This window comes from Piliocolobus tephrosceles, chromosome 9 (genome assembly GCF_002776525.5).
Source record: "Piliocolobus tephrosceles isolate RC106 chromosome 9, ASM277652v3, whole genome shotgun sequence".
In the NCBI taxonomy this organism is placed as follows: domain Eukaryota; kingdom Metazoa; phylum Chordata; class Mammalia; order Primates; family Cercopithecidae; genus Piliocolobus; species Piliocolobus tephrosceles.
This window is the reverse complement of record NC_045442.1, coordinates 14,329,310-14,347,210: the sequence shown is the minus strand read 5'-3', so window position 1 is coordinate 14,347,210 and position 17,901 is coordinate 14,329,310. Positions and strand designations below refer to the sequence as shown.

At 50.5% G+C, this 17,901-nt stretch overlaps 1 protein-coding gene across 4 annotated transcripts in view; it reads left to right on the top strand.

Moving 5' to 3' along the window:
* Positions 1-17,901, top strand: part of GRK5 (G protein-coupled receptor kinase 5) — a 255,238-nt gene that overhangs the window by 159,672 nt on the left and 77,665 nt on the right. For all 4 annotated transcript variants that reach the window (XM_023224349.1, XM_023224348.2, XM_023224351.2 and 1 more), the window contains exon 3: positions 16,165-16,277. In XM_023224349.1, the coding sequence (XP_023080117.1) occupies positions 16,165-16,277 (113 nt within the window). The remainder of the gene's footprint in view (positions 1-16,164; positions 16,278-17,901) is intronic.

Genomic DNA, 17,901 nt, shown 5'->3' with positions numbered 1-17,901 from the left:
GCATGCTGCTTTTTTTTCCCCTCTTGATGATTAAAAAACGTCTACTTGGCTCTATGCAGAGACAGCCCTTGAAGATTTATATGAGACACCTGTGTGGCATCGATCACAGGCCTTCAGGCTGACAGAAGCAGCTACGCTTCATGGTGGTTAAAATGCCAGGTCCTGGGAGGGGGTTTGGAAAGACCTAAATAGGGGTCTCTATGCCAGGCTTGGGTGGCACCCTTGGGTGAGGGTCTTTCAATTTTAATAAAGGACCTCCCCACGCTCTTCATAATGATCTAGGGCCTAGAGCAGCTGGGCAGGAGGCTAAGCACGCCCTGGGGTGATGAACAAGACAAAAGCCTTCCCCTACCTGGCCTCAGTTTCCCCACCAGGAAGATGAGGTCATCAGACCAGCTTTCCTTTCAGTTTTCTACAAGCTCTATAACTGTGTTCCCCTCAACACACCCTTTCTTAGGCTCTGACATTATTGGGCCGTAAAGGATGAGGATGTCAGTGCAGAGAAGGCGCTCTACTTCCTATGTAGCAGTTCACAGCCTGGGCCAGTACAGCGAGAACTTTGGAAACAAGTGTGTTATAATACAGCCATCAGCTGCAGTTGATGTGTTGGGTCGTGAATTCATTCATTCATTCACTGGTCAAACATTATTGCACCCTGACTCTGTGCCAGGTTCTGTGCTGGGTGCCAGCATGTGCAGGAAACAAAGCGAACTGGTCCCTGCCTGCTCCAAGTTGGGTCTGCCCCATTTGGGCTTCTGTCCTGTTGGCTTAAGGACTTGCCCCGGTGTAGGTCTCAGCACAGGAATGTGCTGTGAAATGCAATTCCAAGCATTTACTTCTGGACACCGGGGACTTTAAGACACACCCTTAAAGGAGCAACGGATTTGTTTTGACAAAAGAAGTGTAAACAGGATCCTGGTGAATAGCTTTCTCACGGCTGCTCCTGCTTTCATCAATTGCATATTTACTGGTGACCTCATAAGTGTCCAGACTGTCCTGGGCCCTACAGGGGAGGCAAAGGGGGTGGCGGAGGAGAGAGAGAATTTACAGCTTAGTTGGGGAGGCAAGGCCAGCTCTCAGGACAGCCGGCAAAGGTGTGAGACAGCACATCAGTTACATGATCACATGTGTGGTGCAGCTCACAGAGTTGAAGGAACTCAGAGCAGGGGAGGGGCGGCTACTCAGCTCAGCTTTTCAGGAAGAGCAACGGAAGGAAGGACATTTCAGATCATTCTCCTGGCCCAGCCAGTGGATGTTGAGGCCCAGTTAATAGCCAGCCCCGGAGCTGCCACATCTTTCCCATGTCTTTCTATCCTGGAGGCTGGAGTACCCTTGGACCTGAGGAATTTGATTGACCAATAGGTCATTGGTACATCCAGGTGACAGGGGTGCCTCCTCCCCACCATGGACCCCTAGAGGTTACCAGATGGTGCCACTGGCGTGATGTCATCCACCTCTCAGATCCTGAGTCTTTGTCTGCTGCTGCTGTGGATCCCTTAAAAGTTAAAAGATGCAGAATAATCGTTCTGCTGTCAGCAAGAACTGAGTTCACATCCCAGCTCTGCCTCTTGCTAGCCCTGGACCTTGTGCCATTTTCCTCTCAGTGTCTCGATTTTAGGCATCTAAAATATGGGCTGATGATAGCACCTGTTCTGGAGGGCTGTTGTGAGGATTGCATGAGACATGGATGTAGTGTGCCTAGCATTGTGCCTGGTGCACAGGAAGCACCCCGTTCATGTTTGCTGTTATTATTTCTATTATTAGTATTATTATTATTATATATCAGGTGGCAAAGTGGAAAGGCCACTGTCTGAACCAAAGCTCATTTCTTTCTGAAAACCAGCTCTACCAAACTCTATAAAGATCCGTGTCAAAAATCCTGACACCACGAGCTAGAATTCTGCTAAGCTCTAGCCTTCCCTGTGTTCGATTCTGCTGAAGCAATGTGCTTCTCCACCATCTCTCATCTGGGGTGTGGGCATTGGTGAGCTCGTGTGCCTGTGAAACACCCATCTCTTCCTTCTTCAGGACACCAGTCCTAGCCCTTCTTGAGTCTGGGGCCAAGCTGAGCAAAGATGGAAGGAGGCTTGGCAAGAGTTAATGTCGTTTGACATTTAATCACCAAAGACCCAGATTGGGTTCCAGCGAGTTAAACCCTCTGTGCTCTGTTCTTGGGCAGACAGGGTTGGGGTGTGGTCACATGGTTGGCTGGGAGAACTGGAGCTGTATCTAAGACTCTAGGAGCACAGAATAATTGCTTTCGAACATTTGTCCTCTACATCCCAAGAATGACGGCCAAAGGGCAGTATTGCAGAAAGATAGGCTTGGTCTCGAAATGGGAATGGCCTCGCAGCACAGTGTTGAGAAAGAGTACTGGATGCTCTGCAGGTGAAGTGCTTCCTGTCGCCGTGAGTGCACACATCAGGGCTGGCTGAGCCCCTGATGGGGATCATGTCGGGAGGATTAAGGGTGGCTGGGAGTCTTGGGACCCTGAGACATCAGGACTTTCAGGAGACCATCAGTTGCCTCCACCTTCCGAGGCATTCATTTCTCCAGCTGCTTTTGGCCAGCACAGCTGTGATCCTCGCTAGACCCCAGCCAGTGGCCCAGGAAGAAGCCCGGAGCCTCGGCAGGGCCAGGGCAGGAAGAGCCTGGTCTGCCTGGAAGCTGCTATTTGCCTTGGTCCCTGGCTTGCCCAGCCACTTCCTGGCCCTGCCCTCCTGTGGCTTTTGCTTGATTAGCTCATAGCTCCAGGTGAAGCCAGACCCCGGGCCCTAGAAGGCAAGATGGGCCCCCAGTCCTCCCTGGCAGGCCAGGGCAGCGTGCAGGAAGGATGGGCTGGGCATTGCCATATGAAGTCAACCTGAAATGCACTTGGGAGAGACTGAGGCACTGAGAGGAAGTAACGACTCCTGGGCTTCCTGAAATGAAAGCCAGGGCTCCTTGGCGCCCCTCAGAGCCCCAGGCCTCTGGGAAATGCTGCTAAACTCATGCTTGTGTTGCTCCAGCCGTATTGCCACATTGCGGGTGTGGGGTGGTGGTGGTGGGAGGGGATGGCAGCTGGGTGGGTTTAAAGATCCCCGGCAGTGGTGAACCTGCTTGGGGCTCTGATGCTGGAGAAAGGCCCCATGCCCTGTGATGTCTCCATTCCCACCAGGCTCACAGCCCCTCTGTGAAGCTACCAAAATGGGAGGCATTTAAGCCCCCCTTGTTCATCAGCCCTATTTTGTAAAAGGGGAAACCAAGGTCCAGAGAGAATGATGGGTCTGAGGTCATGCAGGGTCGGATGTGGAGCTGGATGCGAAAAGCCCAATCTCCTAGCCCCAGCCCCATGCACCGGTGTGCTTTCTGGAAAGGGACGTGCCAGGCAGGGCCCCTGGGCTCACACCGCCTCACTTCTGGGGACTCTGGGCTTACCGTGCTGTAGCTCCAAGCAGCAGGCAGCCTGGCCCAGCCTTGCCTCTGCCCAGAGACCTGAGCCCAGGGAGCCATGCCGACTCTTTCATTCCCTTGGACAGAAGCCACCTTAGGCACAGCCCTCATCATCCACTTGGTTCAGGGCGGCCTTCACTTCTGGCCGAGCATCAGGAGAACGTGGGCTGGAGATGTATACTCCCCAGTTTGGAAGCGTGTAGCCTCCCTGTCACAGTGATTTGCTTGTTGGTTTGTGCAATCATTCATTCATTTTCGATGAACACCTGTGCTCCTGGCTGGGCCGGGCACTGATCCAGGTGGTAGGGATAAAATGGTGAACTGGACCTTACAGTTAATGTTGGAATCCCCTAGGGAGCTTTTTAAGAAAAGACTGATGCCCTGGAGATTTGGTGCAGTTGGTCTTGGTGTGGCCTAGGAGTTTCACTTTCTAAAACTGCATGTATCTGGATGAAATCTCTTTACAAGGAGAAAAAAGGTTATAGAAAGAATGTCCTTCTGGGCCGGGCGCGGTGGCTCAAGCCTGTAATCCCAGCACTTTGGGAGGCCGAGACGGGCGGATCAAGAGGTCAGGAGATCGAGACCATCCTGGCTAACACAGTGAAACCCCGTCTCTACTAAAAAATACAAAGAAAAACTAGCCGGGCGATTTGGCGGGCACCTGTAGTCCCAGCTACTCGGGAGGCTGAGGCAGGAGAATGGCCTAAACCCAGGAGGCGGAGCTTGCAGTGAGCTGAGATCCTGCCACTGCACTCCAGCCTGGCCGCAAGACTCCGTCTCAAAAAAAATAAAAATAAATAAAAGAATGTCCTTCTAAGTGGATGGCATCCCAGGTGGTTTTAGACAGAGCATAGGTGAGGAAAGGCCCCAGGTGTTCAAGACACAAACAGTGGTCACCACTGACCAAGGCTGTCCCAGGTGCCCAGTCCCAGCTCACTGGAAGGTCCCGTCACAGGCCACGCAGGGTAAAACAAACTCGAAGTTCTTCTGAGCACCTGTGCATTCCCCAGGCCCTGCACGGAAAAGAGCTGTCTGGCAGTCAAAGTTCTTTGCTTTCCAGGCTCTTCCTAATCTCAGTGATTTTGCAGCTGTGCTTTTAGGAGAGCTGTTTTCCCCTCATTTGTAAAAACTTGAAAATCTAGAAAAACAGAAACAACCACAGGTCACGCATGGGTGTGCTTCCTTTTTGCCCCGGATCTTAAAGCACCAGCACTGCTGATGCGCCAGGTGCCTTTTCTGCGGATGCCTCTTTGGTGTCCCCAGGCTAGCACAGAAGTGGAGGTTGCAGTTAGCCTGCCGGGCTTCTGGGCAGAGGAGAGGGCTTAGGGCACAGTGCTTTGGACCTTCTTTCCTATATGCCAGGCCCCTTCCAGCGACTGCCTGTCCAGCATCAGGATCTACCTGCCATGTGGCCCTGCTGTTCCCTCAGTCCACCCCCACCCCTGACCCTCCATTTACCCAGCCAGTTCTTGGCCCCTTCCCACTGCAAGGAGGTATCTAAATTGTTTGCCTTTTTTGTCCTTGATGATAGAGGTCACTGCCTGACTCTGGGGGCTCCATTACTGCTCATGATGATGGTATAGTCCATGTCTTGTCCATCTCAGCCCCCAGCCCTTCCCCAGACTCCTGGATACCTCCTTGACTACATCTGATGGGTTCAAGCCAGAGACCTGGACCCTCATCAGAGAGGCAGGGACCCGCACAAGCACCCTTCCACCCACCCTTCTCTTCCTTCCACAGAGCCACACACTAGAGCCTTCTGTCCTCCCCGCTGTCCCCCCACACTCCCCCTGCCTGGCAGCCCAGGCCCAGATACCCTACGATTCAGTGGTTTCACATGTGGCTTCTCCAAGTGCCACCAAACTTTGCGAGACTTGGGCTTAAGAATTTCGATCCCACAGAAACATGTGACAAGCACAAGACATTCAGTAAAACTAGAGCCCAGAACGAGGGGGACGAACGGCACAGGAAGATGGCAGGGCTCGGTTTGGGTGTGTTTGTGTGACACGCCATATGTCATTTTTTATTCACACAAAAGCATCTTTCTTGAAGTAATAGAAGGCCACTCAGCTGTTGCTAACCACATACCAAATGTTTCCTTTTTCCTCTCCTGCGCCTTCCAAGGGCTGGGCTGGGAAGCTCTGCCGTTATCCGTGATGCCATCTCGCCTTTCAAACGTCAGAGAGCTTTTTCCTCGGAGCAAACGCCCGATTGTTTTTTCCAGCTTTGGCAGGAATTTTTAAGAGAAAACTGTTTTCGAATCACTTCTCTGTTTATTGTTTCAGACCTGAAATACGGCAGAGTGGAGGGCTGGCAGCCTCTGTCTGATCCTCTCTCCCCATGTCCGTTTCCTAATTGCATTAGGATCTATCGGGGACCCCCTCCCCCGCCACAGCCCCTCAGTAACCTGGTATTTTGGGAAAACGAAGTTAAATAAAATAGAATAAACCTTCAGTTGGTGGAGAGATGGTTCCAAGCATCCCTTTGGACAACCTCCCCCTGCCGCCTGCTCCCCCCTCACCGCCCCACCCTGGCCCCACAACCTTTACAATCAACATGTGGTTTCATTTCCAAGGGCCCCCGTGTTAGCATTTCCATTTCCTCAGGAAGCCACATTCCGTTCTTGCTCTTACTTCTGAATTTGAACGTGTATTTTCCTTGGCCCAAGCTCTAGGAGTGCCTGGGGCAACAATGCACACAGTCCCAAGCAGGTTTCAGTGAGGTGGACAGCCTTCCCCGCACCCGGGCTGCGGCTTCTCCCTGCTCCCCGTCTCCAGGGATGGCCGCCCACGCTCCCCTAGCCCGGTGGGAGGGCCTGGCTGTACCATCCGAGGGGAGCTGGGCTGCCCTCGCTGCCTGTGTCCTCGCCGCCTCCTGTTGGGAAACTCTGGTTGCCCTCCAAGAGTCCACAAACTGCAGGCTTTTAATTAAGAAAGTATGTTCCCATTTCATGTCACTCGAAAAGAATGAAAACAGTGACAGCATTTATTTATCTTCACTATCAATATCATTCCTGTTTCTCAGTCCGCTGGGGGTTATGAGTCTTGAAGGAATTGACTGGGTTATGAGATTTGAACCTCAGGCATGTGCTGGTGGGACACATGTGGCTTGCTTCCGAGAAGGAGCCCTGAAGGAAGAGCAAGCGGGCTGGCATAGCCCTGCCCTGCCCTGCCCTGCCCTCCCCTGCCCTCCCAGATCTCAGGGCCAAAGGGCTCGGTGACAGTGGGGAACTCCTGCCTGCTTTGGTGCTAATGGAGAGTCAAGGCTCCTTTTTCACCAGCTACCTCCTATCTGCTCTCTCAATCTTCGGAGAAGTAAAAGCCATCATTTCCTGAGTCTGATGGAGGAGATAGGATCTGTCCAATGGCTGCTGTTTCTGTGGGACCTAATGTGTGCTGAGACTGGGCCAGGTGCTCACATGCATTGTTGCCAGTCCCCAGCAGCAACCAGCTAACTCTGATGGCCTCAGGTAAAGGGACTTGCCCAAGACCACACAGCCATCCAGAGCTGCTCCACTCCGGCGACACTATTGCCATTTGGAGCAGAATAATTCTGTGTGACAGGGAGCTGTCCTGTGTATTGTGGGGTATTTAGCACATCCCTGGCCTCTACCCATTAATCAGTAGTAACCTCACAGTTGTGAAAACAAAAGATGTCTACAGACATTGCCAAAATTTCCTCCTGCTGAAAACCTCTGACCTAGAGGATGGAGGTAGGATTCAGACCCAAGCCTGTGCTTGTTCCCCACCCTCTGCTAGCTCTGGAGAAGTCCTCACCCAAGCAAGGCAACCCTGCTTGCCTTTAGGATACAAGCAGGGTGGGTAGTGCTTTGGTGTTTCTGAACTATGTCCTAATTAGCCGTAGATATAGGCCTTCTAGAATATCCATGAGGATCCAACTTCGTGGTGGAGGCTGAGGACAGAAGTCCTTTTTTTTTTTTTTTTTTTTTTTTTTGAGACGGAGTCTGGCTCTGTCGCCCAGGCTGGAGTGCAGTGACCGGATCTCAGCTCACTGCAAGTTCCGCCTCCCAGGTTCACGCCATTCTTCTGCCTCAGCCTCCCGAGTAGCTGGGACTACAGGCGCCCGCCACCTCGCCCGGCTAGTTTTTTGTATTTTTTAGTAGAGACGGGGTTTCACTGTGTTAGCCAGGATGGTCTCGATCTCTTGACCTCGTGATCCGCCCGTCTCGGCCTCCCAAAGTGCTGGGATTACAGGCTTGAGCCACCATGCCCGGCAGAAGTTCTTTAATAGTACTGCCCCATCTTGCTCTGGCGTCCTGACAGTGCAGCACTTTACTGCAAAGCCCTTGCATGTAGGTTTTCATTTTGAGTCTTCCAAATACTCGTTAAGTCTGAAGGCTTATTACTCAGCAACAATAAATTGCAAGGGACTGAAACCCAACTCAAACTACCTTAAGGGTTAGAGGGAGTCTGTTGGTTTATGTAACTGAAAAGTCCAGGGGTAAATCTCGTGGCTTCAGGTATGGTTGGATCCAGGTCTCAAACATCATCAGGACACTATTTATTATTCTACTTTCTACAGTTTTGACGTCGTTCTCTGACAGGTTCTTTCTATGTGGCCACAAGATGGCCACCAGCAACTCCAGGCTTACATGGTCCTAAGAGTTTAAGACTTCAGATAAAGAAAAAGTAACTTTCCTTAGAGTGCCAAAAAATGTTCAAGTAAAGACTCAAGATTGGTAAGGCCTGGGCCCTGTGCTCATCTCCAAGCTTGGTATTGGCCTTACCCAAAGAATTATTATAGGGGAAGGGATGACTCTCCAAAGAAAGGAAAACACGACCTTGTGTTTCTAGAGCAATGCTGTTCGAAGTGTGGTTCATGGACTGATTTTACTGCTCTGTGATAAGTACAGAGATGCTTAGAAACACTTATAGCAATTCGATGTGGCCGTAGCATCCAGGTGTGTGATCAGCGGACTCATCTTGTGGAACAGGTTATAAAGCAGTTGGCTATTGTCAGACTGACATGGAAAGTTGTGGACGATATGAGTTTTACAGAAGTATCAGTCCGGGATGGATTGCAAATTTAAAAAACTTTTTTTTTCCCCATAGATAGTTGGAAAAGCACTGCTTTAAACTGGAGAGTATGTTAAAACACAGATTTCTGGGCCCCACCAGTGAAATTCTGATTCAGTCAGTAGGTGATATGGTTTGGCTGTGTCCCCACCTAAATCTCATGTTGAATTGTAGCTCCCATAATTCCCACATGTATGGGAAGGACCTGGTGGGAGGTAATGGAATCGTGGAAGTGGGTGTTTCCCATGCTGTTCTCATGATAGTGAATAAGTCTCATGAGAGCTGATGGTTTTATAAAGGGGAGTTCCCCTGCAAATGCTCTGTCTTGCCTGCCGCCATGTAAGACATCCCTTGCTCTTCTGTCTTGATTGTGAGGCCTCCGCAGTCACGTGGAACTGTGAGTCAAGTAAACCTCTTTCCTTTATAAATTACCCAGTCAGGTATGTCTTTATTAGCAGCGTGAGAAAAGACTAATACAGTAGGTCTGAAGTGGGGGGGGGGGGGGAATGAGAATCTGCATTTTCAGTAGGCTCCCAGATGGGATGAGTTCACAGTTAGGAAATATTTTGAGAGTTACTGAAATGTGACTGAGAGACGGGAAGTGAGCACGTGCTGTTGGGAAATGAAAATGATGCGGATAGACTTGCTTGACGCGGGGTTGCCACAAACCTTCACTTCATATAAAAAATGCAGGATCTGCAAAAGACAATAAAGTGAAGTCCTGTAAGACGGTGTGCCTGCGTATTGTCTGTGGAGGCTTTCGCTACAACAGCAGAGCTGAATCATTGTGAAGAGACCATATGGCCCTCAAACTACTACCATATGGCTAGTAGTAAATATCTCCTACTAGCCCTTTACAGAAAAGTTTGCCTACCCTTCCTTGTCTTAGAACCAGGGGGTGAGATGCCAGATCAGGAATCCCTATTGGGGTTGGATGGAAACAGGTTTTGGAATCCTGGTTAAAACTGACCTCCAAGGTTGACCTTGGAATCTGGTCCAAATCCCTGTAATGATCTGCATGTGAAGCTGGCACCCCAGGAAGGTTTCCAGGTTGAGAAGGGGCTTAGAGGTTATTATTCGAATCCCCTTATTTTATGGATGAGGAAACTGAGACCAAGAAAGGGGAAGTGACTTGTCCAAGGTTACACAGAGAATTGATGGTAGAGCTGAGACCAATCCCTGCCCAGCGCTCATCCACTATGGTGTCCTTGGCAACAGGCCTGGGGTGTGGTATCTTTAGTGGCTTATAATGAGAATAGGCTAAGAGGCAAGCAAGGTCTCTCCCAAGCACCCAAAGCTCACCAGGTGAAGGTGGTGAGGACAGGGGCCCCTTGTCTTGCTGTGCCCTCTGTTGGTTGACGTACGCTCTGTTGGTTGACATACCCTCTATTGGCTGACAACTTGGCAGGTGTCAGCCCTGTCCTGGGAAAGGCAGAGTTGGAAATGAGTTGGCTGTGCCCAGGCCCCCAAGACATGTGTTGCTTATTGTATGTGCATGTGTCTTAGCATGTGGATTTTCAGCCAGTTACATTCATTGCCAATGAAGTGTACTTGCTGGTACAGTTTGGATATTTGTCCCTGCCTAAGTCTCATGTTGAGATGTAATCCCTAATGTTGGAGGTGGAGCCTGGTGGGAGGTGTTTGGGTCATGAGGGCGGATCCCTCATTGTTGGTGATGGTGAGTTCTTGCGAGATCTGGTTGTTGCAGCGTGGCACCTCCCCCACAGCTCTCCTCTGGCCATGTGACATGCCTGCTCCTGCTTCACCTTCTACCATGACTGTAAGCTTCCTGAGGCCTCTCCTGAAGCAGATGTCAGTGCTTTGCTTCCTGTACAGCCTGTAGAACCATGAGCCAATTAAACCTCTTTTCTAATAAATTAACCAGGCCCAGGTATTTATAACAATGCAAGAAAGGCCTAATACGCTTGGGGGCCACTCACTTAACACTACTTGCTGGTTATCGCCGCTTCACGCCTCGCCTCCCTTCCCTAAGTGACCTACCACTTTCTGTCTGTTTTCTTTAAGCCAGTGTTGAAGGTTCACTCAGTGACATCCTATAGTGGTCTCAGACCTAGCCCAGAATTCTTGTCCTAATTCACCTTCTCCCGCACTTCAGCACACCCTCCAGGTTCTTCTGGCATCTCACCTAGAGCTTTCACCTCCCCACTGTAGCTTCTCCTTGCCCCTCCTCCCAACCACAAGCCCCATTCGCTCTGGCTTTGACCTTTTTCCCTCTTCTTCACCTGGACTCAGCTTCTCCCCCTGCCTGCATTGCCTGCCCATTCCCGTGTTCTAGTGTGCTCTCCGTGGGCACCATCCCTGAAACTGACCCAGCATCATGAGAGGATGTCTTGTCCCCTCTGCCATGACACCTTCCAGGACACTTCCCAATTGACTTATGCAAACGTAGACATTGTTATGTGGCTTCTCTTTCCAGCGTTATCCATGAATGTGCCTCCCTCTCACGCTGGCCAGTGAGCAAACTGCTAAGGACAAGGACGAAGCAAGTGTCTGGTACCTTGCTAAAGGGACTGCCGGCTGGGTAGACATGGTTCTGTCTGAGTGCAAGGCTGGAATTCAGTGTGTTGCGGGAAGGTGAGGCGATCCCGCCTTCCCGGGCCAGCTGTGGGCATGCTGGGGCGGTGGGGAGTGGCAATCCCTTGAAGAAACAAACAACACATGTCGTTTTCTTGAAGCCAATTCAGTCCAGCTGCTCACCAAAGCAGGATCCCAGCCTCAGGAGCTGGTACCCTCCCTGCCCAAAAGCCGGGGCCTAAGCCCGCAGGCCACGATAGCTCCCAAACCAATGACTTCCTCTGTAAATGTCTGAGACTTGCCACCATCCCATTCTTTCCCCCTTTTCTGTGGACTGCACATGAATCATTTTTGCTCTAAATTACTGATTTACCAGTGAGACACTGAATCCATTCCAGACTCCTAGGCCTGAGAGTCCAGCCCTTTCCCGTGTGAGTCCAGCTTGCCTTCCCAGTATATCTCCCAACACCCTCCTGTGTGCATAAGCGGGCCTAGCTCCTCCCAGGGTACTCTGCTCCTTAGTTAAGGGCACAGTTCAGTGCCCTGGGACTTATGATGGGCTTTCTAGACCCTTCCTCTTTCCCAGTCACCTTCCTCTTCCAAATGTGTCACATCACAGAGATGATGTCTTCCATTCTTGGCCAGCTGTTAATTCCAAACCTGTCGCTGGATCAGTAACCTGTCAGTGGGTATAAATGTGTCCCTTTCCACTGACCCACCCACATATCCCCATGTGTTGAATGCAAGAAGATATCCTTAACATCAAAGGAAACTTCCAGTATCAAAAAGCAAGAGACCAGACCTTGGAAGAGAATTTGTTGAGTGAATGAAGGACCCAAAATAACAAAGTTAGAATGGCTGGATGATTTGTGGGTACTTAGGGGCCAAGGAGCTCCCCATACCCTACTCCCTAATGTCTTTTTTTTTTTTTTTTTTTTTTTTTTTTTGAGACAGAGTTTCACTCTTGTCACCCAGGCTGGAGTGCAATGGCACGATCTTGGCTCACTGCAACCTCCACCTCCCAAGTTCAAGCCATTCTTCCGCCTCAGCCTCCCAAGTAGCTGGGATTACAGGTGCCTGCCACCACGCCCGGCTAATTATTTTGTATTTTTAGTAGAGATGGGGTTTCACTATGTTGGCCAGGCTGATCTCGAACTCCTGACCTCAGGTGATCCGCCCACCTCGGCCTCTCAAAGTGATGGGATTACAGGCGTAAGCCACCGTGCCTGGCCACTACTCCCAAATGTCTTACATAAAGCAGCCTCTTTCTGGCTTGGAGGAAAAGATCAATGAGGCACATGGAAAGCCAGAGTTCCATGTTCTAGAAGAGCAAGTGCACATGTGTGTGTGTGTGTGTGTGCGCGCTCGTGCGTGCGTGTGTGTGCCTGTGTGTACAGCATCCCAGTGTTCTCCCACCCCTAAAGAGATTTGGAGACAGAGAGAAAAGTCTTCTGCCCTTGTCATGGGTGTTTCTCCTCACCAACCCCAACAGACCACACTTAGGAGAAAGGTTGTGGGCAGGCCCCCTTCCAAGCTGGATTTCAACAACATTGCCAGCTTCTGTTGAAACAGATCAGAAAGGGTCCACTCCAAGCATGTATGGTAGAGCTTCTCATGCTTCCAATTTCAATGTCATTGACTTTCTAGAAGCAACCTATACCTCGGGTTTATTCTTGATACATCAAGAACTTTGATTTGTGCCTCCTCCTGTCTCCTTGATCATTCCCAAATTTGTATTCTTTCTTCTGTGGCCTCCTTATCCATTTCTATAGGAACTGTAAATGTTGCACTGGTAAGTTTTTGTGTGTGTGCTTGCTCAGAAAATGGGCCCGTTGATCTTTATTTGAGGTGAAGAAAAAAATCTAAAAAGATCATTACTGGTCCTTTTATTTCTCTCTAGGCTTCCAACGAGTAGTTTTTTTTGCCTGGGATCCTCTCTACAGCTGGGAGAGGCTCGGAACTGAGGTGCTGACAGCTTGTGTCGGAATCGCATGGTGTTTACTGTGCTGTGAGTTTATAACAGCCTTGTTTCCATACTGACAGCAAATGCCATATGGAGAGAAAAAAAATCTGTCAGATGAACCCTTAAGGGATCACAATATGGCACATGAAATCTCAAAACTGCTTTTGGAAAAGGTGGGGAGTAGAGGGGTACCTTGCTTAAATCACATAAGCAGCATGGTGCTCTCTCCCATAATTGAATAAAAATGGAATTTGACACAAGGTACTTTACTTTGGTTCTGTGTTTGTGCTGGGAAAAACTCGGCTGATTGGGAAAAGATGCAAAGGTTTGTTTTCCTCCCCTTGGGGGACTGTGTTGAGTGGGAGGCAGCGGGAATGCAGGCTGTATCTGCAGGGCATTGTGCTAACAGGTGCAGGCTGCAGACCTGTCACAGGCGCTGAGACCAGGTTCCCTACTGTGGCTGATGATCACACTCATCTAGCTTGACATTTTATTACTGTCACTTGAGATCTTGTCTATTCACCCACACACACTCCTGCTGACCTCTCCAGTCTGAGTCCAACCTCCCTGCGGACTGGGACCACATCCCTAGGTACCCCTCCCCGTCAGAACCTGGCATACACTGAGGCTAAATGCTTGTTGAAGTGGCTATTTGTGAACCATCTGTGCTGGGAGCGGTGTAGACTGCGCCCACGGCTGAAGGGCAGAGTTTAGGCTGCAGTCCAGGGCTAGTTGGAGCCACAAAACCATTTGGGAGTGGGCCAAGAGGGGACTTGGCAGGTTGCTCATCCACGCTGATCCAAATACTCACTCGGGAGAGAATGAAACGTTTTAGAGTGCCTTCTTCTACATACGCTACTTAGATCTGGCGAATTCTTCCCAAAAAAACCCTGCCCTCAGGCAGGTTACCCATGAAAGAAGTGGGCCTGGCCGCGGCTCCTTCCATTCCAGGAGGCAGACGGTGGAGTGCTGAGGCCGTGTCGCCGTGTCCCCGTGTCCCCGTGCGGTGAATAAATGCCCGGGAGGGAGGGGCTGCCTTTAGGGCTCCTCTCTCTGCTCAGCTCCGCTTGTATGCCGGCTGCGTCCTCCGTGGGCTCTCGCTGCGTGGGGGCGAAGGCAGTCTCAGCAGCCCTCGGCTGATCCCGAAGAGCCCTCCTGGCATCCCAGGGAACAGACAGTGTCTTTCCTGGAAGTTCTGGCAAAAGCCCTGGGAGGACTCCAGGGCCCCCACGGATCACAGGCCCTGACCTGATTGGCTAGAACTGAGTCATGGCCACCCTTGAACCTGTCGTCATGGCCAGAGAGAGGCTTCTGATTGGCTATGACCAAGTCACGTGTCCATCCGTGACCTTAGCACTGTGGCCAGGAGACAGAGGCCTTTTGATTGGCTGTGACTGAGTCACGTGCCTGTCTCCGTAGCATGGGAGGTGTCAGCTCCATTTTTAGATTCAGAGGCACGGGTTGAATTGGTACAGACTGGGAGAAAGGAGGTTCCCTAAAGGAAAGGGAGATGGAACAGACCAATGATCACATCCATAACGATGAGAAATGGGGTTTATTAATGTGCCAGCGTCTGGTCTGAGTGCTTTCTATGTGTTGTCTTATTCATTCCTCAGGACGGTCCTAGGAGTTAGGTCAGCTTACCGTCCCCAGTTTACAAACTAGACAACTGAGGAGCAGTGTCAAGCCTCTTGCCCCAGGTTATACAGGCAGTGAGCGATGGGGCTGGGATTTAAACCAAGGTGGTTTCGCTCTGGAGCCCACACTCACACTCACAGCTACCACGAGATCCTCCGTCCGGGCAAGCCTTAGCTTTACATCCTATGGATAAGCATTTTGAGACTAAGAATCCAAGTGTGCCAGCGCAGTGGTTGTATTCATATCCCCTTGTTGCCTGGCATATCTCAAGAGAAATCCTTTCTAGGGGGGTGGTATCTTAGCTCCTATACACCAGGTAGACTGTAGTCATCCCTTGCCCCCAAGTTGCTCTCCTTCCCAGGCTCTATCGCCCTCTTCCCAGTTTCCCATGAACTCACCCGACTGTGTCCCGTGCAGCTGCAAAATTGATGGCCTAGTGTTCCGTGCTCCAGAGAGCCCGAGGCGGCATGTTTCAGTGGTTCCTTTGAGTATCTTCCTGGCCAGAGAGAACTTCTTGGAGAGGCTTTAGCATCACTGCAGGAAGAACCAAAAGGGAAGGGGCCCCCATCCCAACTACAGCATGCCCTTCTGGTTTTCAGAGGAGAACACAGAGGCCCAGAGAGGGCAAGTGAATGATTTGAAGTAACACAGCAAATTGTTGGCTAGCACCATGGTCTCTGGGCCTCTTGGTGGGAGTCTTGCAGTATTTCCTCTTCAGAATCCTCTTGGCTATTGAGTGGGTAAGTGCGGGTGACTTCCTGTCTCTGTGCCTTTAGTGCCTAACTGGAAAAGGCAGGGTTTGCATAATTTGAAGCATCCTAAGACTGGGCTTTTCTCCAGTTGGGCAAAAATGATGTTTAAAAACTGTATCTGTTAGGATGCTTTGAATTACAAGTAATTTCTAAAAATGTTCAAACTGCCCTAAACAAGGAGAATGTGTTGTCTCATAAATTAGCTTTTCAGATGTGGTTTGAGCTACAGGCATGGTTTGATCCAGAGATTCATGACATCGCCAGGGCACCAGCTCTACTTCCTGTAATTTCCCAGCTCTCACCTCCTTGCTGTGTCAGCCTCATCCTCATAGCGGCTTCTCTTGCAGTGTCAAGAACACTGTTGCAGCACCTGGCCTCACACCCACTCACCATGACCTTCAGAGGAACAGAGCACCTCTGCTCCAGTGTTCCCAAGCACTCTGCGGTCCACTCTGATTCAACTGGCTTACGTTACAGGCCTGCAGTCACTGTAATCAGAGAATGTGATGTGCTTAATGGCCACCAAGGAGATGCAATCACAGTCCCCAGAACTGCTGGCATGTCCATACAGAAATCAGAGCATTGGACCGGGGGCGTGGAGTGGGGAGTGGAGGCTGGGTCATCACTGGTGCCTTCTTCTACACTGACATCTCTCTGAGTCTGCAGAGACCATGAAATGAAGAAGGGGTTATTTGCCAGTCATCTTACTCCATCCATCTAGGGCTCTGAGCCCAGGTGAGGGAATGACATGAAGGCCCTACCTGGCCTTCTGCTGGGTCTCATCACATTCTTCTTTTCTTGTCTCCAGACAGAGATTACTGCAGTTTATGTGACAAGCAGCCAATCGGGAGGCTGCTTTTCCGGCAGTTTTGTGAAACCAGGCCTGGGTTGGAGTGTTACATTCAGTTCCTGGACTCCGTGGTAAGTTCCTGCCCCTGTGGTCCTGTGGTCCTCTGTGATCAGTGATTGTTTTGGCTCAAAGGAAAAGACAGACCTCATGGTTTAGAAGGGTGCTTACAAAACTCCCACTACAGACTTTGATTAGGAATGCAAAATTGTCTCAGGATCTAAACTCATGGGTGACCTTGGGTGGGCCCCCTCCCCTCTGGACCTTAGTTGCTGTTGCTATAAAGTGGAGCCCTATCAGCTCTTTGATTCTGGAAGTCTGGGTTATTATGGGAGGCAGGGCCTGGGGAAGTTAGGCCTAGCTCTTGGATCTGGTGGCCCCTTCCTCCAGCTGAGGACCCATTTTATAGAATTCTACAGCTTTTGTGAGTTTGTACAATTGTTTATTGTCTGCTTCCCCATTAGAATGCAAGCTCCCTGAGGGCAGGACCCTGAGCTGGCTTCCTGTTCACACCTGCCTCACACAGTGCCCAGCATCTATGGGCACTCAATAAATGTCAAATGAAGCGCATGGCTGTCAAGCTGGTCTGACTGCCAATGGCTCCACTGGGCTCTGGCATGGGTGACATGCCTGACACCATGGAGGCTTCCTTCAGATGTGCTTGTTACGCATTTGTTTAACAAATGCTGATTGATTGCAGGGGTTTTTAAGACAGGTTGTGGGAATAGTCAGGAGTTCCTCTTGGTTCAGCCAACTGCGCTTGGGTTTCTATCTGTGGAAGGAGGACAAGAGGGGAGGAGGAGGAATGGGGAGTGGTCATGAAGGGCGTGAAGTCACCCAGGCCCCTCCCCTCTCCCCCAGGTGCTGGGGCTGAGAGGCTGCTGTTTCCTAAAAGCCCTCATGCCACCATTGGCTGCAGCCATCCTGACCTCTATCTCAGTTTGGGGGACAACCCTTTAAGGTTTCAAGTCTCTGTATCTGCCTCAGGATCTCGATGTGCATCTCTAGACTCACAAACCAAATTGCCCACTGGATATCTCCACTGAAGTCACAAAGGCCGCCTTAAAGTCAGTAAGTCCCAAATGCACTCAGCACTTTCTCCCAGGACCCCAAAGCTACCAGCCCTGAGACATTACCTGTCCCAGTGACCAGCACCCTACAGTCACCCGAGACTGAAATCTTTGCACTCTTTAATGCCTTCCCCTCCTCATCCTCCCCAACCTGATCAAGGCTCATGTGCTTGGCTCCTTGACCCTGCCCAGGCCAGCTCCCTCCCCTCCGCAGGCTCTGCCTTGGGCTTAGGGGAGGCTCCGCCTTGGGCTTCGGGCAGATTCTTGGCGCCTCTTGTATGAGTGATTACAGTAGTTTTCAATCTTGGCTGGGCATTAGAAACACCTGGGGAGCCTTAAAAACACGCCAGAGCCTGAGCTGAAGCCCAGACCAATTAATTTGAATCTCTGGAGGTGGGGCCTAGTATTTTTATAACTTTTTATTATGGAAAATTTCAAGCTATAAAAAGTAAAGTCGACAGAATAGTGTAATGAACCCCCAGGCACCCTTCACCCCACCTCAGCAATCATGAACTCATGGCCAGTCTTCTTTCATCCATTTCTCCATCCTCTACTCTGTAACATTTTGTAGCAAATTTCATATATTATCTCATCTGTGAACTTTTCTTTTTTTTTTTTTTTTTGAGAC